General features: G+C 44.7%; 1 protein-coding gene across 3 annotated transcripts in view; it reads left to right on the top strand.

Annotated features, from left to right (window-relative positions):
• Positions 1-19,701, top strand: part of LOC124415905 (proline-rich transmembrane protein 4) — a 96,348-nt gene extending 76,647 nt beyond the window's left edge. For all 3 annotated transcript variants that reach the window (XM_046896625.1, XM_046896624.1, XM_046896623.1), the window contains 2 exons: positions 14,969-18,906; positions 19,431-19,701. In XM_046896625.1, coding sequence (XP_046752581.1) covers positions 16,333-18,849 — 2,517 coding nt within the window. In that variant the 5' untranslated portion in view covers positions 14,969-16,332 and the 3' untranslated portion in view covers positions 18,850-18,906; positions 19,431-19,701. The remainder of the gene's footprint in view (positions 1-14,968; positions 18,907-19,430) is intronic.
• Positions 19,702-24,169: the final 4,468 nt, after the last annotated feature.

Below are 24,169 nucleotides of genomic sequence, written 5' to 3'. Positions count from 1 at the left end.
GCGAGAGACCGGCGGGAGCCTAGGCAGCCGGTCTGTTCGCCGCGCTGTGCTGCGTGTTGCGAGGGTGGTCTGGCGAAGGCGGAAATGTCCGGTCGGCATCGGCGAGCCCAGGGGGAGACTGAGTCCGGTTATTTGTGGGTGCCGGGTGGCAAGGCCGGTCTTGTCGGAGGCTCAGGTGGAGGCAACTCGACCCCTGGGCGGTAGCGGCAGCATGTCCTTGACGGCATCGAGGTCCGAGCAAGCAACAGCGCGACTACTGGGTCCGGGGCTTCGAACTCCGCGCCGGTCGTCCTGTGGTCCCTCCACGTTTCCCGCGACGGCAGCGCAGGGTGGTCGTTGGATGGCGTCGGCATTGGCGGCGGCAGTGGTGGCGGCAGTGGCGGTCACCTCAGAGAATGGGTTGGGGGAGTAACAAAAAGCATTAGCAACAATACATAAATCTTAAAGCTAACTCTGGTTGTTCATTTGCGGCACGGCAGGACTCTCCCTTGCTCTTTAAGAGCGCTTGACGCGGCCGCCTGGGAGTGGAGGTGCGGGTCGGTGACGGGCTGGTAGACCCGCCACGTCACAATGTAATTTCAAAATAATCACGGTCGGTTTATGCAAGACACAAAGTGTTTTTCTCACTTTTTTTTTTTTAAGCAATCTGATAACGCCTCTAGAATGCATTCATCCGAACACCATTTAATACCACAATCACTAAAGTTTAAGATTTTTCTCTGTACGATAACGGGTCATCAGACGATGACGTGGAATTGAGTACACGAGTTGAAATTCGCAACTAGTTCTAATTTCTAATCTAAGGACATTTGCGATTCTTCGCGTAGTTGGTTATCCTAAGCCCAAAAGCGAACGCCACGATATATGCTCGACGATTCGATTCCATATCGTTTCAAGCCAGGTATTCATATACGTATACATTATAATACTATATACATGTTATAAATATACAGGAGGGTATTAGCTACACCATTCTCGACTCGCACTCCAGAGTCTCTTACTTAATTCTCATACATACATACATATTAATCCACGTCTTTACACCAAACTCTCGAGTCCTGCTCGGGTATGCGTCATATGTAGGTAAATGAGGTAGGAATCTTACTTTTACCGCGAGGTCAACTCTGCGCCGTGATGAACGGAAATTCAAACTCGCCTTGGGTCGCTCGTGCACACCTGTACCGATATGTGTGTGTGGATATGCCTCGAACCGAAAGAGCATCTCGCGGACCGACGGCCAGTCTGTCTCATTTAGTCTCATCTCCGCTCCTATATATGTATATATACATATAAACACGTAGGTACGTATACTCCCGTCGCAACATCCTATAGGTATACTGCTAGTTCAAAGCCACCGTGGGAGTTGGGTTCGATGTTAAGTTAGTCATGCACTCCTCGCCGCCCGCCTCCTTGGTAAGACTGGGTTAAAATATGAGCTGGACTGAAATCGAGCCGAGGACGAGTCATAGACTACCTTCACCGTCCTCTATGCAGGTATACGTATCCTACACTTTGTTCGAAGTAAATTTTTGTCATACTCAACATCTTTCTCATTTGTAACGTTATACGTATCTATCCAGGGAAGCGCGTTTTAGGTATGCGATGTGTGGTTCGCTTTAAACGAGGGGAACCGCGTCGTTTGCAACAGGGTCAATTACGGTAACGTTGAGAAACTCGAAACCAATCCTGATTTTTATCCTTTTCAAAAATACCGAATTCTCCGACCGTGACTAAGTTTGACCATTTTCGAAAGTATTTTCTAGTTATCGATTATCAGCTAATGATATAACGGTTACGGATGATAACGAAGAACTGATAATTCTTGGACGATGTTAATCGGTTATCATTTTTTCCGATAGAAAATCTTTGGCCTGATTTCAATTGTACAGATAGAACCTTTCAACTCATCTAAGAAAGATGACAGATCAAAGCGCACGTTTGCTGGGAAAGTTCATCGGACCATATAGATTAGCTTTGAACTTTAACAGAGCCTTTTATACGTATAATCATTTTGCTGATAAAATTGTATAATTTCCATCGTCATTTCTTCACGCATTACGTACCTATTATCAATCATCACAGCAATGATCAGTGGTCCAGAATAAGTTTTGAAAAGGTCCCGAGCCCTCGTATTCTCGTATCAGTGTTTTTGTTCGTTGGTCAGAAAAAAATTGGGCGAGGAGGGGGGCGGTCTTGATGTCTTGTTAATATAATTATCAACCGGGTTTGAAACGCATGATGAGTTTTACCCACCTAATCGCCCTATCCGCCCCGTATACGCGATAGATCCGTATATTATAGGTATTGGAAGGAGAAGAAACCGACTGTGAATCAATCAGGAATGCTATACTTACATAGACGCCTGCGTCTCACGAGCGTATTATACAGCGAGTGGAGGAGTTTCTCGTCGTAATTTTCATTATACTAAGTAGTTTCAGGTTGCAGGCGCATATTCTGCATGCGCTTTGCTGAGCGTGTGCTATTGTTGTATCGTTTTGGAACTAGATGCTACTGTTACGGGGCAAGGCGAGTGGGACAGGCAGGCAGGCAGGCAGGCAGGCACGTGCGGCAGAGAACAATTGCTAACATTGTTCCCGAAAGACGTGTTACCCAGAAGTATGGCGCATGCAGTTTATGTATACGCTGTAATAATTAATGACGCGAGCTTGCACGGATCTGAAACTGTGTTGCGGGATTAAACGAGTGCAAGTAACTCGTGTACCCGAGTAAGAGATATTTATTCGTATAACTCGATCGTTGGTACAATACGTTCGTTTACAATGATTATATAGTGTAACTGAGGAAGAGTTAACTGTTAAGGCTTTTGCAAAAGTGATTCACTTATCTGGTAGGGTGGATTGCAACGTTATGGATCCTGGATTACCTATATCGGAACATTTTTCTGGGAGTTCTATTATAGCTTTCGCAAGTGTATGTTACTAATTAGATCAAACATTGCTTTGTAGGCGAAAATCTTCCACCGCAAAGTTTCGCACAATCCTTTGTATAACCATTGGGAACTGAGAATTCCCGAAAAGTTCAAAAACGGTAGAATATCTGCGTAAAGTATTTTTCGAGAAAAGTCTCGCAATTACTCTGTATATTTTTAAACCGTCCAACAAAGGGGTCTGCTCAAACCGTAGAGATTGTGAAAGAGATTTTTGAGAACTGTTTCTTTGAAGTTTGTTCTTTTATCTTTTCATCTCTTTAATTATTTCCCGTAATTATATAAAAAAAATTCTGTCCCACTTTTTCAAATATAAACACAAGTGATAAATTTAACCTTGTAAAAAAATAATTAATACGATTTCAGTCTCTTTAGTTATGTTGTAAAACTGGGAAAATATAATCTCGTAATTTTAGTACCGTAATTAACACTGATAAAAAGCATCGAGGGACAAATAGAAAAAAAAAACTGCGAAAGAACGTGGGAAGAAAGGTGGAGAAAAAGAATGAATTCAAAAAGAAAAAAGGAAAAGGTGAAGTTAAAACAAAAAAACCATTTCAGGGAGCTCGTTGCCTCGATGCTTTTAAAATAATTATCAGCTCTTTAAATTCTAATACCGGGTCGCACCGAGAGAGAACGTGAAAGAGGAGGGAAGAGAGAAACTCAACAGCCCGAACGCGCGAACTCTGCACCCTCAGACGCAAAGCTCTAAGCATTCTTTTTTTTCCTTCGTTTTTTCACTTTCCCTTTTTGCTCTCCCAACGCGTACGTGCAAAGTAAGTACCTACATTATGTACGTACTACGTACCCGTTTACCAGCTTAAGTACGAAGACCCCAAGAGAGCTGAAACCGACTGGATGTTCGCAGATTTTTTCAAGTGAATATATGTACCCGCACCTTGATGAATTAACTGTAATTCTTTAAACGTTTTTTTCTTATGTTATTCGCAATTTGAATTCGGTCGGAATTCTTCTGAAAATTGAGTTCCGATTTGATTATCGAAGCTGTCGAAGCTGAAACACTTGGGTCAAGATCGTTAATTAGGTATCGACTCGTAGCATTTCGATACCTGCAGGGTAAAGAGATGAAACGACTTGGTAGTGAAAAAGTATTGGATTTTCAGATTTGAATTCCCCGCCGGACACCGTGACACGATCCGCAGCTCAGAAGCCAGAAAGTGACAAATCCGATTTGAAGGTATATTGACCGTTGGAACTGATCCTATATTGAATCGGAATTTGAACTGAATTCAAAGGAGGACAATTACATTCCATCCGTCACAAATCCCGCAGAGGTTTGCAATTTCTGCAGATAGACACGCATGAGGATTCCATGCATGGAGACTTTTTCGCGGACCCATCCCTTGTCTCAGAATTTCCGCAGTGTGTGTTTTCCTTGACAGTGCTGGCCGGACGGCTAGGGCCATTCCTCAGTCACCCCGGCCACTCTGCAGGGCACGGCTGGAGAGGAGGCAGATGTGAAAACGCGTGTGGGCTGCCCCGACGAAAGGCGCATTATGTGTATATAGGTATATATGTACGTGAAATCGGGTCTATATACCCAGAACCTAGGCATAGTTTGGTACGGCGGCGAAGGAGACGTGCGTGCGCGTGTGCGTGTGTGCAATGGACGTAGTGCAGGCCGAATGTGTCCGCAGCCTACCTACTACTATTGTGTACTTTGGTCCAGTGTGTTGTATACCTACGGCGGAGCTCTACGGACCTCTGCATCGGGAGTTTACGCATCCTCGAAAATACGGATTACCTGAGTAATCCGTGTGTTGAAAGCTTAGCAGTTATAGGCCGACTCGTCGTCGTAAGGCTTCGGAGTTTATTGGCTGTCCAAGGATTACGCCTCGTAATATTTCCTATTTTATTGCATGTGTATAATTTCTTTCTTTACGTTTCTTCTCATCTTATTATACACTCGTCCGATATCACGAGCGTGTAAAGATACCGCAGCACCCATCGGCAGCAGCATCTCTACTTGTACCTCGGTGCATGTACCCGTGTTTACGTACACCTACTAAGTACACCGCTGCATCTGACACCGCAGTATTTATCTCGGCTACGGTATTTACCTGCCCGTTGCAGGTCCTAACACCTCGCGAAGCGGTAGCCTCTTTGTTCTTGGCCTATCTGGATTCACGTTATTAATACTTACTTTGCCTCGTGGCACGGTAGTCTTCTTCACCCTCACCTTCTTATAAACACTCATATCATTATCATACAATTATCGTTATAACCCTTGATGCTGGTTCGTTTTTTTTTCTCCGGCATAGCTGAGAAATTTCCGTCAAGCTAAAAGTATGACTGGTATCAGGATCTCTCGAGCTATAATCTGGCAGACGCGCTGCAGCCCATTAGCGTTGGGTATGTCCGATGCGAGGAGACCTTTGGAATTTCGTCTACAAATAATAAGCTTCATCCGCATGTAATAAGCATTATCGATACGTTTATTGGTACATATGAATATAAACGGTGTTCAAATCGTTGGCGGATGAAATAGCGTCCGATTTTATCTCGCGGGGTGTACACCCGTCTCGTAAGTCTAAACGGAGTACCTACGTGGCGTTTACCTACTACCTACACCGCAAGGCTGGGACTATTGGAGCTTAGCGTAGTTTTGAGTGCGGTCGTGAAACCGTTGATTCATTCGGTCATTCACATTGATGGGATTTTATTGCGGAACGAAGTGCGGCCGCGGTGAAACCGGGCGGTCGGATTGATCCTAATGACCGAGTAAAAATTTGCGTGGAAAATGGAAACTGAATGTGGGTTGCTCGTGCGGGACGGGGGGAAACGAAGATAGGAAAAAGGGGTGGTTCGAAAAAGTCTATAATAAAAGAATGGAGGAGGTGGGGGATAAACGACGTACACACCTTTCCTGTTTTTTGGATGGATGTTGAGGAGCCGAGGAGGCCTTTCTTCTGATGGGCTAATAACGATAATTTCAAGTTTCGGGTGGCAATTTGGTAGACATTTTTGGCAGGTGGTATCCCGAAACCTTTGGCCAAGCCCTCCTCGGTCATTAGTTGCTTGCCGCGAAGGTACCCTTGTATATACATTTTCCAACCCTGTGTCGGTGCGTTCGTGTGAAAACACACTCTTCATTCTACTCCACACACGCACGTGCTGCGTTGTTCTGTCTATGGAAGAAGGGCGCCTATACTGACTACCATGCGTCTCTTGTACCAGCTACCATACATGTGTGGACGCGGGGAACGGCAGCTGGTAGCCCTGGCTGCATGGCACGAAGAGAAGAGAAGAGAAGAGAAGTGAAGAGAAGAGAAGAGAAGAGAAGAGAAGAGAAGAGAAGAGAAACCCTGCCGTAACGTTATACCGGAGAAGCCAAGGTTCGGGATCCCCTCCCCCGTTTTACTCCCTTGTTATACATCCTATGCGCCAAACCCTCTGTCGAGCGTGCGTGCGTGCGTGCGTGTGTTTCACACTTGTGTGCGTGCAGAACGTACAATGAACGTAAGGAAATACTTGGCGAAGCCCTCGCGTAATCCGCGATCAATCAATATCGCTGATATTTCGTTGGGCATGGAACGGGGAAAAATCTGTCCTGGCGAGGGGAAGATAATGGAGAGAATATTACGTGTATATAGGTACATAAAAAAAATCCGTATATTTGCGCACGCAGCGTTGGCAGAATTTCTTCTTCTTGTCAGAACGACTGTCTCATCGCCTCCCCCCTTCTCTACGGACCAAAATTCCCATAACGCTTTGCTGGATTTTTTCAAGCACTGTACGCCACGAAAAATATCGTGATTTTTTTTTCTCCAAAACCAGTTTGAATTAGTTAATATATCTCGCGTGTGAAGCGAAGCAAGCATATGGGGCTACAGTAGGTATATCTGCGAAGAAGTCGGATTGCCACTTGGCTTCACATTCCGTTCTCGGTTGGATGGGCAGCCAAGAATTACCGTCTTTTCGCTCCACGATCACGTTGTCGTCATTTCGATACAATACTTGTACCAACCAGTGAAAATTAGTTAGTCTTGTGGAGTAACACGAGTAGATGCCATCGCCGGGGATGAGAACGTTTTATTAAATTTTTTCGTCGGAAATTCTTGTTGCGGTGTAAATCCTACGTGTAAGTAAAGTACGTGGAATAAATTTCCAGACGCCTGAACCGGTCTGAGCTCGCTTTTCGGTGGTTTTCCATTTCATTCCGAAAGCTCCCTTTCGCCTAACGGTGGCACTTTGCCGGGTGCGGCGGGTAGGAAAGTAAAATACTATTCACAGTCAAAACAAACCGACCTGTTAATTCTCGGAATTGCCACGCGTCTAAAGGTTGCTCATACACGTTCACCTATTACACAACTTCCAGAAAAGTACTCGACCAGACAACCGAGCACTTCCCTAACCGGGTTGCTGCGGTGAAATGATGTATGGAAAACTATCCGCGCGTCTTGCAGGAGGACGATTACCTACAGGATATATCGCAAAAGATGGATCGAAGTCTGTATAACTTTTTTAAGTTATTCGTATCTACGATACGTGCAGCGGTATACTCTTGCCGCAGAAATGGTACGCGAAAAGAAATGCCGAAAAAGAATAGGAGGAACCGGAAGAGAAAGAAGAAGACCGGACAACAGCAGACATTCTTTCAAATTTCTTCACATTTTACGACCATCTAGTACAAGTCTTTTCCTCCTCGTGTCTCTCTTCCGTCCTCTTTATACCCGGCCAACCCTTCTTCTATCCGGAAATTCCCACTTTTCGTGTTGCAGAAATCAGAGCAACAGACGTGTCATCGATTTGGTCATTGAACAGAGAGACAGAGAGAGAAAGAAAGAGAGAGAGAGAGCAGTGATCGCGTGATGTACATACGTGTAGCATGTAAGTGCCTAGCGATAGGTGAGACGGGGAAACGGAGTGCTACCGCCAGGTGCAAGGTGCAAAAACGAGGATTGGAAGGACAATTCACCCGGCGACACGCCGCCCATGGACTACCGCTCCACTGGATTGCACAATGCCGAGGTGGACTATTTCACACATCTTATGTGTAATACCCTAATTTCTTTATGCGCCCTCCTGCCCATTATTGTGCCACGGTAAAATAGCTCCCCCTGACCCCTCCCCGGTCTCTTCCTTCGTCCCGGGAGAGGAGGGACGGAAAAGGTACCCCGGGACATTTATAATCATCAGCTCAAAGACTCGGGCGCCGAAAATTCTCGGGAAGAATGGAGCTTGCTGCTCTGGTGGCAAAAGAGCGCGAGACCCTGACGGGCTTCTCGCGCCGCGTCGACGTCTGCATATTGGACTCTGTGGGTGCCGAGGACCCGTTTCTTACAATGCTTGAAGTATATATTGCAACGCTGCCTCGTGCTGTATTTTATTTAGCCTACCTACCTACCTATTTCGCTTTTTGGGGGAAAGAGGGAAATTTTTATCCTCAATATTTCTCATTTTTAAAAAAATGGCGAAAATTGTACGCTAGCGTTTTCACCTTCGTTTTTATCAGACTCCGTCGGCGTTGGTTTCAGGTGTGTCTTGGTGTAGGGTAGTACCAGTCTCTTCTTACGACGTCGACGTACAAAGGATCCTCCTTGGCTCTTTGTTTCTTTCTTTTCAATCTTTTCTTCGTCTTCTTTTCCCAGCTCTATTATGCCCGCCGCGCCCGCCCGCCTGCCTACCAACTTTCTTTCTCTCTTTAAATTGGGCTCGCAAAGTGCCAATGCCGACTCATAATCAGTCCAGTTGTTCGCTTATTTTTAACTCGAGTCTATGTACCTTCGTCTAAATTCCCTCGTTCCGTCTGTTGGACGGTCGTTAAAACAGAAGTCATTAAAATTTTCCCGCTAAATGAGCCGTCAATTCAACATTATTGGTTTCCGATTACTACCTGGAAAGACGTCTCATTGTCGCTTTGGCATTGCTGGTGAAGAGCACGTTTTCGTTTTACACTACACGGCGTTCGTTTTTAATTATCCTGGATGTAAAGTGTGGAATTTCATTCGTATACCTATAATTTCGATTGCCTCTTTGAGCTGTTTGTTATTTGCGTTTGACTCGTTTAATCTTGTTCGAAATGCGATCGTCAGACAATATCGTATTTCGCGTTGCAATTCGATAAACGGCTCACTACTTCCACACACTATATAAGCGCGAAGGCCTCGAGAACTTAAGCAGTAAATTTTATGAAAATTAAATCTCGAACGAATTTTACTACGGGGTGTACATTGATAAAATAAATGTATAAAGATAAAAGAAAAATGTATAGATATATTATTATATAAATTTATATACCATGATAAAGAGAAGTAAAAGATCATGAAAAATTATAATGAGAGAAACGCGTTGCGTTTTAATTTTCAAGTGTCTGATAAATTTTCGCCTCGCTGTGTGTAAAGGTGTGCGGAATCTTCTCTCGCTGAAAAATGCAACGCCGTTAACCCAACGTTGAATAAATCGCTGAGATTAATCCAGTTGCTCAGCATTAGGACCCTCTCGCTATTTGCGTCCTCCTTTTACTCGGGCCATCCTCTTTTCCAGGGCTTGGGCTTGTCCACTGTTAAACTTAATTTGAGTAAATTAAGAAACTTTTCTTTCCACCCCGGACGGTCGCGTGACTTGCTCGACCCGCCGCGTCGGAGTCCGAGGGATGAAATAAGGGGAATATTTCCTCTCTCGTGAATTTTTCTGAGCTACTCTCGATGCTTTTTCAAACTCTCCATTATGGGAAGTGATATCGGACAGAGGGGCTACTCTGCTATCGACGGCAAAGGTAAAACGATTTTCCTGTATTTTGAAAAATCGAGACCTCTTTCTCCCTCTCTCTCTCTTTCCAGCATCCACACGTACAGCTTCCACACGGAGCATAAAAGCCCGGCATACCACTCGACGAACGGACCACCTCCCCCCTTTTCCGCATTATTAACAGTCATTTGTTTTCCTATCCACTTCCCATGCGATATCCGCTCACCGCGCGTGCGGTCCTCTTTATGACAGGGGCGTTTGTAAAGTAGAAAACCAACCATTCGATTCATCGCCTATCATCTCTTCGTGTATATATGTATATACATATGTATATATTTCTCGCTTATTTCGTGCCTGACTCGGCAGTCGTTTCGATCAATGGCTCTTGGCGTATGATTGAAATTCCTAAACGAGGTTCGACGTCATCATCCCTCCGGGACCGAAGACGTGATCGTCGTTGCATTTGCCCATCTACCACCGTCTACCAAACTCCTTGTACCGTGTATACGCTAGTGATCGAAAAATACGAGGAAAAATATTTAACATACAAATTTCTTGACTAACCACCATCTTGTATTTCGTATTACATCTCATCTTATATATATATATATATATATATATATATATATATATATATATATATATATATATATATATATATATACTATCGAAAGCGATCAGTTATAACGTCATGTTTCCAGAATTTTGTAGTCCCATCAATTGTTTGTAAGATCGATTGTTTCGTTGCTATTATTGTCAATTACTCGTATCTGTTAGAGCGCCGGTTTATCCAGCCCCTACCCAAGTTTCCCAACATTATACGCTCTTTATTTTCCAACGTTAGGTAATTTTCTGACGAGAGTTAAGGCTCGATCAGATTGTGATACGGGGGGGGAGAGAGTCTGGCTAACCCGTCCGGCTCTAATTGTGAAACGTCAAGTTATCGTTATGGGACCAGCCGAACGGACCGGTACTAAGTCGAGGCAAGACGCTCTACGCAAGGTGACGTAATACGTCCGTAGAACGCGTTCCGAACGAAAACCCTCGCCGTCTGCACATTATTAACAGCCATTTACTCCGCAACCCTATTTCCTGGGTTATTAGCTGCAGGCTGAATTTACGCGTCTATACCCGGGGTGCACGGGGTGCGTATGTCGATGTATAGAGAGAGAGAGGAGAGGAGAGCAGCCGTACGTATACCCATTGTAAGCGTACACCGTAACGTTGACGAGGGAAAGAGGGAAACAGGAGACTAGCCAGTTGCTCCACGCGTATAATTTCTACCCGCCGGCGGCGACCGGCAACCGGAAGTAGCTTGCTTCACTGACGTTTGTCGTTCGGGCAGGAACTGACCCTGCGCCGATTCAATGATCATGAAATTTGGATTATTGTCGAAACTAGCGCGTTGGGGACGCGCCGACGCGAGCCGAAACATTCCAATTAGAATTCTAGCCCTTCTATGCAGCCCTATTATACTACGAGCAACTCTAATGCGATAAATTATTACCAATCAATATTTATGTATATGTATATATATATATATATTACTGAATTAACCACCACAATTCCCGTCGGTACTATAACGGATTTATCATCACCGTTACTGTATATAATCTTTAATAGTCAAGTAATTCCATGGTTGATTGATGCTGCTGCTGCCGCACGAGTCGATATTATTATCGGCGCATTTCAACGTTACCTATTCACGTAAATACCACTTGCAAATATTTTAATTCTTAATACATAATTAGTATGTACCGCAGTGGATGAACAGTGCGGTGTTGCATACGTTATCGGATCGTGATGATGATGAAAATCATTATAGATAGGATATTTGCTATCTCAATGTTGCAGTCTTCAATTCACCACCAACGTGTAATGTGACTATACACGTTGGTTTAGGAGGCTTTCTTCATCTTGATCAGCAAAATGTTCGGCCAGAATATACCCTGATCGTAATCTGGAAAATTCTGAAAATGTAGCATCGGATTTACAAAACCCTTTGGTGAATTTGAAGTGAATATATATAAATGGAATTCTCCGTCAATTGAATTCATTTCTTTTTTTCTCGTCTCATCCATTCTAAATTGGCTTTTGGAACGTTCAAAAAATAAATAAACTAATATAGCAACAAAAATGCTGTCGACGTTGTTTTCCAATGTCATTAAGAGAAAGGAGATTAATCACAGCAATTGGGAATTCTATATAAACAAATGAAGTAGGTACGGGTAGAGAGGCTACCTAATTACGCACATACTTCTATATATAGATAGAATAAACCGTAGAATGTAAATAGTATGTAATTTTGAGAATACTCGCAATGCAGTAGGCTCAGCTCTCCGGTTTATGACCGAGGTCTGAACTCAGCTTCCCTCTACCGTGTTCTCGGAGTCACGGACGACAAGCAGGCAGCAACAGCAGCAGAAGGAAAGAGCACGAACGCAGAGCCTGGTATTACATAGAAACTGTTATTCCCGAGAACGAGGAAACCCTCTCGCAATGCGGTTCTACGTAGTAGGTACAAGTATCACGTCACATCGACGGCACAAATACCTTGCGCGATGTCGTCGCACACGAACGTCGTCGGGTCCTCGCGTCGTTATAACGTCGAGGGTTACGGTCGGTTGGCAAAAATCGGTTTGTCGACTGGTTAATGCCCGATAATGACGAGCGATGAACGATAAATGACCCGGGAACGATAATTCCTCCTTTTACTTTTTAAGGGACGAGGGGAGGAAGCGAGGGAATGCGCCACACCGCAGTCTATACACACCCTTACGCAACCCCTAAACTTCCTTACCTAAAATATATACGCATTCCACCCACAAGAGAGGACATGAGAGATTGCCAGACATAACTCACTCATGGTTGTGGTTAGGTAGGTACCTAATACGCGAGAACGGCGGGACGCCTACGACCGTGAGGACGGCGAGGACGAGGACGAGGACGAGGACGAGGACGTGGACGCGGACGAGGAAGACGACGCCGTCGAGAGTGAGGGCGGCGACACACGTGGAGAACGTGTTGGAAAAGGCATTTCATATATGCCCGGACTATGCCCGGACTATGCCACGTTTTCCTCGCCATATCGGAGTCTCGATTTATCGTTCCTCGAAGCACAGACCCGAAAGTCTCCGGGTACGTTAACCTTTAGACGACCGGGATTTGTGAGTTAAAATCGACCTCGAAAAGTGCCCAAATTAGTCGATATATCGGTTTTCCGGTCCTCCAGAGGTTAATCGTCATCACTGAAATTGCGTCGACGATCTGTCTAGTGTACTGTCAGAATTGAAGTGGGGAAAATTGAGAATTTGAGTGGTAAAAGACACGTGTACAAAAAACTCTTCACCCTTATGCATACTTACCTATACGTATTCGCAAAAAATATATATATATATACATATATACATGTACGTATATTTCTCACGGTGGTTCCTCCCCCATTCATCTAGTTATTATTGCAGCCGTCGCTGCGCATGCTCTTTATTCTGAAACCGCATTTAATCCCGATTCGAGTTTCGTGGTGTGCGTAAGAACCGGCCACGAAGCAAAACAGGAAACAGGATTTCTATGGGCAACGAAACCAGCACGTGTGCGACATGCTGGGGCCATTTTTAAATTGGGACCTAGGACAGCTCAGATGGTGTTAATTATTTGGTCTGTTTTTCCTGCGAGACACGGGGCACGAGGCACGACATCCCATGCGGTGAAGGTGGAAGGTGGAAGGTGGAAGGTGGAAGTGGGAAGGGGGTGCGCACTGCTCTTCCTCGTACGAGGGTCTCGTTTGGTTCGGTTTTTCCCTCCTCGTATTTCCCCCCCCCCCCGCACTCCATTTTCTTCCGCTGCGGAAATGACTCGCCGCGATAAACGAGACTAAATCATGCGTCAAGACCATTTTTTGCAATCACAAAGCAGAGAGGAGCGCCATGAACCCACTGCCGTACCTTAATACGTATTTGATTACCCACATCAAGCACGATAGTTGGAATTCTAATCGAGTGTCGTGTCCGCGGCGGTATGATGATTTGCAAATCAGGCACGGACGTTTTTTTTTTTTTTTCAGACACCGTTTTTGTTTTTCTTTCAAGAGATTCGAACAAAGGTTTCTGCAAGGAAGAATTGTTCGTTTATTCACCTCTGCGGTGAATACGATAAAAATTCCAATTCTGTAGATGATATCTATTTGAATATCCGATGTATCTAATAAGACTTTTATATATTTATATACGTCGACGGTGTATAAGATAACAGTAAAATTCTTCTGTAGTCCAAATTGCCGTCATTTCACCTCGTGAGTAATTCATAGACGACATTAAGAAAGAAAAAACCGGCACAAATCTGTTGAATAAATAACTATCGCACACAGAGGCTACTTCTCTCTAGAACCTGCATGGAATTTACTTACCGGGTTTTTGACGAATACTCGATGAATCGAATCGTCTATGCATACTGTATATGGTATACAACTACTACACGTCACGGACGAAACTAATTGACTCGATAAATAACTAACTTTAAGTACCGAGGAAAGTGGTAGTAATTGTTCGTACATCTACCTGAACCGAACGGCCGTGCACTTCAAGCTATACATATATATGTATAGCACTAATCGCAGAGTCGACGATGAGGCCGAAATAAAGGGAAAGAAAATTAGGGCGGGGGTGACCCCCGCTGTAACTGTAAATTGATTTACGAGGCATTGCTTATACGTAAAATGGTAAAATGGCAATATTGCGTTATCCCCTTGTAAATATCCGAATGACCGGATACGCGCGTACAGATTGTTGAAGGTATCGTGATTTGCCGATCTGCTTTTCCACCCTTAATCCTTTTCCCCTCCGTCCGTCCGTCGAACCACGCACCTTCCCTCACCTGCCCGACAGCCGTTTCGTTACTCTTTGCACTGACGTTTTGAAAGCCGGAACGGGGGCGGCATTCAACGCTCAACGAGGTATATAATGCAACCCTATATTTGTGTGTATGAATAAGCCGCTCCTTCGTTCGTCTTTCGCTCGTTCAGGTATGCATGTATGTATATATATATATATATAGGTATGTACAGTATACGTACGCATCCGTGCGTAGTTTGAAAAGCAAATAGGCCCTCTTGAATTTCAAATCCCTAAATCTAAGGCAAAGAACGCTAAGCGCCTGAGGCTTATACCGCTTCATCCTGCGCGACCTTACAGCTCTCTGCAAAGTATATACGCTACACCAACACACTTATACTACCTATACGTATATCCGACGGCAGTTGAGTCGAAAGTTCCGTTTCGTCTCTCTGACTCCCCACTACTTTCTCTGTTGCAGGTAGCAGCTCGGACATCAGTCGCTCAGCTGACTCGAGCCCGTGAAGACCTATCGACCCTCCGAATCGTCCGGGTTCCTCAACAGGCGGCGGGTTCGAGATGTAAACTTTCGAAGACACCGGGGCTTGACGTTGAACCGCGTCGAAGTTTGACGACGACGACGACGTCGCGGCCTTCCGAAACCGGATGCTGTATAAATTGTTTCACGTTACATCTCAAGAATACGCGGCAGCGGTGCTTGTGAATACACCCGTAATCCATCGGGGCAAGTTTTCGTCGTGCGACAGTGTGAAATTGTGAAATTACTATAAAAGTGTTGTACCGCGTGTAATCCAGGGTCCCATGCCCGAGCGGAGTAATTGGATTTCCAGTGAATAATTAATACGAGGGTGATTTAACGTTCGACGGTGTTTAAGAGAGAAAACCCATCACCCCGTCGTACGTACAGCGCGCAGGATTGTTGGTGCTGTCGCGTTCTCCTTTTCTTTTATTACCAGGGTGATTTAAAGGCGTCAAAGTCGAGGATCTTTTTCCATATACTTTCATCCTTTTCTCTTCTTCTCTTCAACTTGCCTCTTTTTTTCTAAACCTTTATCTGTCTCACTCACACCCGCCGGTCTCTACTCTCTCTATCTCTCTCTCTCTCTCTCTCTCTCTCTCTCTATCTCTCTCTCTCTCTCTTTCTCTCATCTCACCCACGAGGAAACACGTGTCAAGTCTGGCACGCTTGCGCCTACCGTCAAATGACTTCCCGTCAAATTGATTTAAAAACTAGAGGTGATATAAAATTAACGGTTTGAGTTGGTGCCGTAAATCCTAATTAACGCCGTGTTAAAGAAAAAAAAAAAAGATAAAGAAAGCGAGTGAAAAAGAAAAGTGTTCTGACAGTTTAAAACGTCCCACGACCCGGCATAAACGTAACGAAATAAAAGAAAACGTTTAGGCAATTATGTATTTAACGAATTCACCGACGTCAAGCTACTTTCTAGTGATGAAAATAATTAAATAACCCCTTTATCAGGTTAATTAAAAATTAGTGCAATTTGAGTGATATTAATAACGCCAGGCTAACGTGTAAAGAGTGTTGTGATCTTTTGTTTATATTCTTTCAAATTGATTCTAAAATAATCTAGTGTACGTTGGTTCTTTCGTTTTACGTTCGATAGTGGTGAATAGTGAATGTATTTGGTATTCAAATTGCGCACAAGGAATTGAGGAATAATCGTACGGAGTGAAGAAAGATTCCAAAAGCAGTTGAGCGGATCATGAAATCGCGGCTTTGATAAGGGTGCGAAAGTTTTTGGTGATAGAAAACAAACATCTCGGCGTTGATCGTCCCGTTGTCAGGTAAACTCGCTAAAAACTATGATCGGGATGTCGACGCGTTTGTTGCTCTGGTTCTCGACGTTGTCGTGCGCGACGTTGGTCCGGGGTACCGGCGAAGGTGGGCCAAACAGTCCGGTTTACAACCTGGACCAGACACCCTTCGAGAAGAACCTCGCTGCGATATTCAACAAGGTGTCGCACGGATCGGCGACGACGAAACGAAGCGTGCCCGTCTACGAAGCTCAGATGTCGGCGAGCACGACGTTGTCGACGGTCCCGGCACCCCTCAGCACAACTCCGACCTCACCGTCGATGAGGTATCCAATTCCACGTGCTACCATGGCACCGGGATTCCGGGAACTTCCATCCTACGCACCGCCGGCGAGGGCCTTCTTCACGCCGCCATTACCGCCGGAGTACCTCAACCCGTTCGCCGACAAACCCACGCTCCGAGGCACCAACACCGACAGTCATTCCGGGGTCCGGAGGCCCGTACCACCGCCGAGTCTGACTCCGGCCCACGAGAGGATACCGATAAGACCCCCGGATCTGGTCGTCGGTTCCTCGTCCCAGAGCCCCGAGAAGCCCCCGTCCTCGAGGAACAAACCTTTGAACACACCGAGCAGGGAGCAGCAGAAGGGTGTCGAGGCTGGCGTGGATTCCGACCGGAAGAACGTTACGGCGAGCGAGTTTGTGCCGACCCTACACTTTCCGAGCATATCTAGAATTCTCTCGGGTAGTAACGGGAGGAAACAGGATATACCAGATATCCTCTTGCGACCGCTGTCCACGAAACCCCCGCCGTTTCACAACGTCCCTCCGGCATCGACCACCGAGGGACCCTCCACCACCAGCACTCAGAGAACGATAACCAGGGTCTTCGATACCGTCACCTATCCGACGATATTTAACCTACCAAACACCAGGCGGCAGGAGGAAGAGGACAACGGCGATCATAATCTAAAGGATGAGAACGGTGATGCGCACGGAATCAGGACCGAGCATATTGGGATAGTCGGCGCCGAAAGACTCCCTCGTCCTCAGGCCCAGCCGCCGGACTCTTCGAAGAGGCCGCCGGACAACAACGGCGTGATTAATCACGTCGACTCTCATCCCCTCGAGTCGACTTGGAGGATAGCCTGGTCCCTCCACATATACTTGGCTGCGATAATGTTCACCCTCATGGCGTTGTACTCGATCTACAAAATCGTACGTTTCAACGAGGCGACCAATCTCTTGAGCCAGTCGTATTTCCTCACTCTTCATCTTCTGCTCACCACCGTTTGCACGCTGAGGTGTTTCCACCTCTTCTACGACCCTTACAACCGCGGTCACTCGCTGTCGAAACCTCTTTCAGGGGTGCTGATGAACCTACCGGCGCCCCTCCTCACCACCGCATTCGCCACCCTCGTTCTTTACCTGGCGAGGTGCTCGCAGGCACCCTCGTTGAACAACAAATTCATATCACCACCTGCCCTTGTCCTCTGCTCAGCCGTCCACATCGTCTTGTGCATATCACTCCACGTTTCCGCCCATGTCCTCGGATACAACAACGCCGATGATATTCTCCCGCTTGTCTGCCAGTGCATTTACATCGTCGTGTGTGTTACTCTCGGCCTGTGCTACATGTACGTGTACCGAGTAGCCAGGTCTCAGATCCAAATTACGAACGCTAAATCCGTTGGGAATCACGTCGGGGCCGACCCCACGACCGTTGCCCTGAGCACCGCCATTACGACGACAATAGCAACTGCTATGCTCTCTATTCTCATGGGATTCGTACAGCTATACGAAATATTCGGCGTTCAGGAACGAATGGACGATCCTTATCCCTGGCTACGATGGGGCTGGGAGTTCTCCGTCAGGCTTCTCGAACTCTCGATGTGCGGTTTACTCGTATGGGTTGGAAGCCTCTCGCAGTATCCGCTGCGCGAGAAACAGTTGCAACAGCACTCTGCCCATTCGGGTTTCGCTCTCTTTCCCTGCGGCAGTTCAACGTCGACCGAAAATATGGACGACGTTCTATACCCGGCTATATGCAGCACGAATCAAGCGATTCAGAACTACAATATACGGACTGGAAAACAGATATACGACGACAGTTTCCCCCTTAATACGCTGCCGGAACACTTGAATATATCCGGAACGTTTGAACGACACTCGATCAGAAAGTCAGGTACTATGGGACACTTTCCCCACGAAGCTCGTAGCTCCCTTAATCGCCACGGCAACGGCGTGCAAACTCTGAAGACCTCCTCCGACGCCAGGGGTAGGCATACCCCGATACAAAACCTCCACGAACAACAACCGCCGACTTCCGGATCCACGATGCTCGTCGCCGAGGATGGCTTCGTAAGGTTCCGAAGTCTCGGTGCCGAGGAGGACGAATTGTCAGACTCTCAGAGTATCGTTGGGACTCACGGACGCGGAAGCTCCCTCGCCGGTAGCGTTAGATATAACGCCCGGCATCCGGGGATCCAACATCAGCATCAACACTCTCACTCCAGTCATCAGGGTCACCATCAAAGTCATCATCAGCTTTACAACAACACGTAGGCCGGGGGTGAATCAGTCAGGACTGAAGAGTCTTCGCTCGCGCTGTTCGAGTAAATGGTAAGACCGCCACCTTGTTTCATATACCTACTAGTGGGATTGAGGGAAGGCACGTGTGTCTTGAAAGGGGATATTTTTTATGGACTACCCGAAATGCAGGTGAACTGGCGAGAAATTAAGGATTTTACCGCTCGCGGTAGCTGAGAAAAGCCTGAGGAGAAATCGCGCGAAACAAATTTTATACGTTCACCTATATGTCAAGTCTGAGAAAAATGTCATCATATAATTTTCAGTTGGTTTTTAAAAACGCGTTCTAAAGTAAAAGACGTAAATTTATACTTTTGATATTTTACTATTACTAATATTACGTGAGACTTAGACAATATCCCGTGAAAATGGTCTGATCTAATGAATCATTGTTCGCTTCGTAATATGTAACGTTTGATAAAAAAAAATGGCTTACTCTTACGTCGCCAAATCTTGTTGTTAGTAGAAAAGTGGATTTGAAAAGTTCGATCCGGTTTCGCGTATTTCCTATATCGAGTTTTCTGCGAGATGATGACATGGGTAAATTTCTTCCGCAGCTTTACGTTTCGGCGATCAAGATAAGGACGACTAAGCCGAGGACGGCACAGCGCGGACAACGCCTCGTTGAGTCCGTCTAAGAGAAAGACAGGAAAAAAAAGATCACTAAAAGCGGAGAAAAAGAAGATAACCACCTGATCGATCTGATGTAAGATATATTGTCCCGTGTATAGATATCCATCCGTGGCCCCCTGATCTGATACTGTGCTGCTCAAACTCTTGGAGATGCGAGATATCGATATTTATTTTAAAAAGATGAATGACGAACAAAGAAAAAGGAGATGAAATCGCAATTTCAAGGCGAGGACGATGACAGGTCTATTATACGATACCGAAGTAAAAAGTACTTAATAAGTTATGTAATAAATTATTTAAACCTCGTGAGTACCGGGAGTAAGTTATGCGAAAGGGTCCGTCTGTTTGGTACAACGCGATACGCAATGTGACACGATTCCATTCTGTTTCCAAGCTCTCTATTACGAATTTCTTATACACAATTCGCCATAATTCTCCCTGACATCGTTAGTTTTTAAATTTAAAAACACATGTATGATAAGGATCGTTCGGCGGGTTCGCGGTCCAAGAAATTTAACGAAAGTCGTATCGAGTCGGTGTATTGATCATGGCACGCGGGTGTAATGTTGGTACTTCAATTCGCGTGGCAACGTCGAGGGTGATTGAGGCCGAACCCTCGAAGAGAGATCGAATCTGTTCTTTGAGATGCTTCGAAAGCTCACTCGACGCACCGCGATGATTCCTTCTTCGGCGGCTTACTCTCGGTACCGACGTATAACGACTCGACCGTTGGGTCCAAGACGGGAAGAAGAGGGGGTGCAGTGCAATAAAAGGTCCAAAGGGGGCATTTGTACAGCCGTCACTTATTTAAAGAAATATAACAAAATTTAAAAAGTAAAAAAAGGAAATGAAAAAGAATTAACTATTAGTTTAAGTTATAACTTAGTTAGCGTTTAAGCTTAGATCTAAGTTCCTCGATCAATGGTTAAGTTAGCCACCGAACTGAAACGAGATATTAATTAACGATTTTATTAATGAAAATTTGAAATACAGGAAACATGTACACAGTATGAAACGATCAAGCGCGACACGTGACTAAAGATGAATTCTTTAAGGAGAGAAGAGACTTCTTTCGTGACATATATACAATTCATCGCCAAACAAAATCGTGCTTGCTTACGCCGCATAATATGTATATGCATTATATATAATATATATATAGTATACTTTTATTACCGCAAGAGAAAATATAACATTTGCGTTATATTTTCTTCTTTTTCGTTCTTAATTTCGATTCACATTTTATCACTGCGGGGTACGTAAAACAATGCAAACTTGAATCACTGCTCGTATAAAAACGAAAGAAACGAGAAGATGGAGGTTTTATTTTTTTTTACAACTTTTACGTTATATTTAAACGTATAGTTTGGTGACTCGTTCGTTTTTAATCACTCGTGGATTTTTTTTTTTTTTTTTTTATTATTATTCTCACTCTCGTCGGTTCGTTCGCATCCATTCCGTTTCGAGCATATCGACTTATCTCTACTTCTCCATGACGAGTGGAAAAGGAATAGAAGGATCGCGAAAAAACAAGGCAGTCTTCGTTATTTATAATAGGGCAGCCCGTTTAAATCGCATCCGGAACGTATATATAACGCACGGTCGCGAATACGTGACACACGTGTGGGGTATACGTATATAATACGTACGTCAGACCCTCTGAATCGTTAGTTTGCCAAACACGTTGCAGTGGATAAACTCGGGGAGGAGAATATCATTTCAAATCCGTGCTTATCGATCGCTGCATCTAACTTCTCCGATGCAATTTCCCGCTTCTATTTTCCGCTCCTACCTGTAGCCGATTTTTCAACAGCGCGTTTGATATTTTTCGTTTTTCATTCAACATTTTTAATTTGTTTTTTTTTTCTCAAGTTTCACGTTGTATTTTAATTTCTTTTCAACTTTCAATTCTAATCATTTTTATTCCGAACTCTTTCACTCGGGAAAACCTGCAGCTGCAAATGACGACGTGCAGCGGAGATTAAAACGCCCATTCAAAGGTTTGGTATATCCGTTGGCAATCAAAATCACAATCTTTACGGAATCGTGCCATAACGTCGTATTATCCTATATACAGTATCGTAAAACGCGGGCTTGGTCGGCAACGTGTTTTTCTCGGCCGTCAAAATCTGAACTGAGGAACGATTTCCGGTCTAGATTTATGCGTATCGGTTTTACTGGAGCCGAGCTACGCGTGAGCCTGCGTCCATGCTTGGGTGACTGATATTTCATTAAACTCCGATTATAACCAAGACGATGCATTTTATCGTCCCACTTTTGCGGTGTCTCGAAGGAATCCACACGCCCCTACAGTTTTTTTCACTTCGAGATTCTCCACCCACCGTCTCCGTTACACACCTCGATGAACAAAGAACCGTGTCGACAGTCGTATAAGTCTTAGAAAGAAAGGGATATAGGAAGCGAGAGGAGGAAAAAAGTGCTGCCGTAGCTTTTTTATTTCTGGTTTTTTGTAAGTGGGTTTTACCTCTTTTTTTTTTCTTTTTTTTCATTCTTTCTATCTTGTCTCGTTAACCGTTTGCGGATTTCACAGCTCTCCGGCTCCTTCATTCCGCCTTTCTCTCTCTTCTCCCTCTGCATATCACCCTTCGCACACATTGTACACATGTGCGCGTATCTATTATCTCTTTCGCTCTCTCTCGTATCGCAGCAGCGCGTGTACCTGCCTGATTCCAAGCGTAATTCGGAGATATCAACAGTAACAAGAGTAAAAAACACGTTATGCAAACAGTCCGCGCTCATTATATATCCGTTATAGAATATTCCGAGTAAATATGGCGAGCAATGATCACAATACTCGCGATGAGATGTGGATATTTTTCTGTCGTTTTATAATTTCTTGCCAATGGTGTATTTGTACTATGTAATGTATTCGTCGAGGTTCGTATATTTTCTTCTTTTTTTTTTTGTCATTTCACGTTTATCCGCCATCTTTCAAATTTTTACTCTCTCTCTCTTTCTCTCTCTCTCTCTCTCCCTCTCATCGTATGTAATTAATTGTCGAGCTTTACTTTGGCACTCGGGGGAATGTTTTTTTCTTCCCATGTCCGCGCACCTCGTGCCAAGTTGGAAAGGGCGTTATGACTAATAACTCGGATTAAAAATTTCTCACTTTGTCTATAACCGCTTCGACCCCGATCTGCCTACCTTCGACCAAATGCGAACGAACGTTGGGATTATGAGCAGTGGTTCTACCCTCCGCAAAACTTTGGTAATTCCATGGATTCCCGGTACAACGTACGTGAACATTCAACTGACCCGTTAAAACAATTGAACGCTAATCGTAATCCGGGTAAAGGCCTGCAGGGTAATACGGGGGCGTGTAAACGGCTTATAATGCGCACGAAATGCTCTCTGTCTGTGTGTGTGTGTGTGTGTGTGTACATATATGTAGGTATGTGTGCGGATTGTTCGGCTTTAAAGAGCGATGGGTATACGCGTGAGGTATTATGTCGTAAATGAAAAACGGACAAGAAACGTTGCGCATGAAGAATAATGGTGTATTTCAGGTATAATGTTTGAAGAAGAGAAGGAAAAAAAAAGAAATTCTATCCTCGCCTCGCGTGCCTTAGATCAACTATTTTTAACATTATTATTCATTCGTTTTCCCAACGATGCAAATTTGCCTGATATAACAATATTTTTTGTTTGACAGAGGAAATTACTTGAATCACTTTTAGACGATCGACGAAGGGGGAGGGAGAAGGGTGGAAAGTATGTGAAAGAAGTCTGACGCGTAGAAAGTCGTAAAACAAAGCGTGCGATGATTCGGAGGAAAGTGAAGTGAAGTGAAGAAAAGAAAAGAAAAGAAAAGAAGCAAGAAAAGAAGCAAGAAAAACAGGTCGGTTTATGTAGGTGACAAACTACCCTGATAATGTCAAAATTTGTCTACCGATTACACGGCTCGTGTAATACTCGGCGAGATACGTATATAGGAAGTGAGTACCTGTAGCCTCATACAAAGATTAATAACAAAAAATATCTTCCCACATGCCTCCGACAAAGTGACGAGCGTGCGACGCGACGCAATGAAAATACATATTGCGGCACACACCATATAACAGATACCTACCCATCTGCATGTAGAGAGTGAGACGTACATAATCTATGGATACACAAAACACGTGATTCATTTCCTACAACGCCTCGAATCGCTTTCGAACGTGTCGGCCATATTTTATAATTCAAGCACGCACCCGAGGATCGTTCGTTCTGTGTTGTTCCGCGCGTGCGTTCGTCGCTCCCTCGAACTTGTACGAACAAAACACTGTATCGTGATTGGATCCGTTTGCGGTGGTGTTTAAAATTTATCTAAACCAAGGATCGGGATTTACCCAGTTTTGTTACTCTTCCTCGGAATGAACAAAACTACGCGCGTCGGTATCGAGGCAAGATATGTGAGTGAAACGGAGGAACGAGTATCTGCAGGGATTTATGGAAAAGGTAGAATTGTACACGGATAAGGAAAGCGACGATCGGTTCAATTCTATGAATCGATTTTAATACAACGAATTCTGCACGATTGATGCAGTATCTTTCTTACATCTATTGCACAGGTTTCAGGCACCTACCTCATCGCGGGGAAAGTATTTGGCATGTCATATGTTGTATCGATTGAACGCGAAAATGTTATCGAATTTCCCGC

Source organism: Diprion similis, chromosome 2 (assembly GCF_021155765.1).
Source record: "Diprion similis isolate iyDipSimi1 chromosome 2, iyDipSimi1.1, whole genome shotgun sequence".
Classification (NCBI taxonomy): Eukaryota; Metazoa; Arthropoda; class Insecta; order Hymenoptera; family Diprionidae; genus Diprion; species Diprion similis.
The sequence above is the reverse complement of the archived record's forward strand: the minus strand, read 5'-3'. Positions and strand labels throughout refer to the sequence as shown.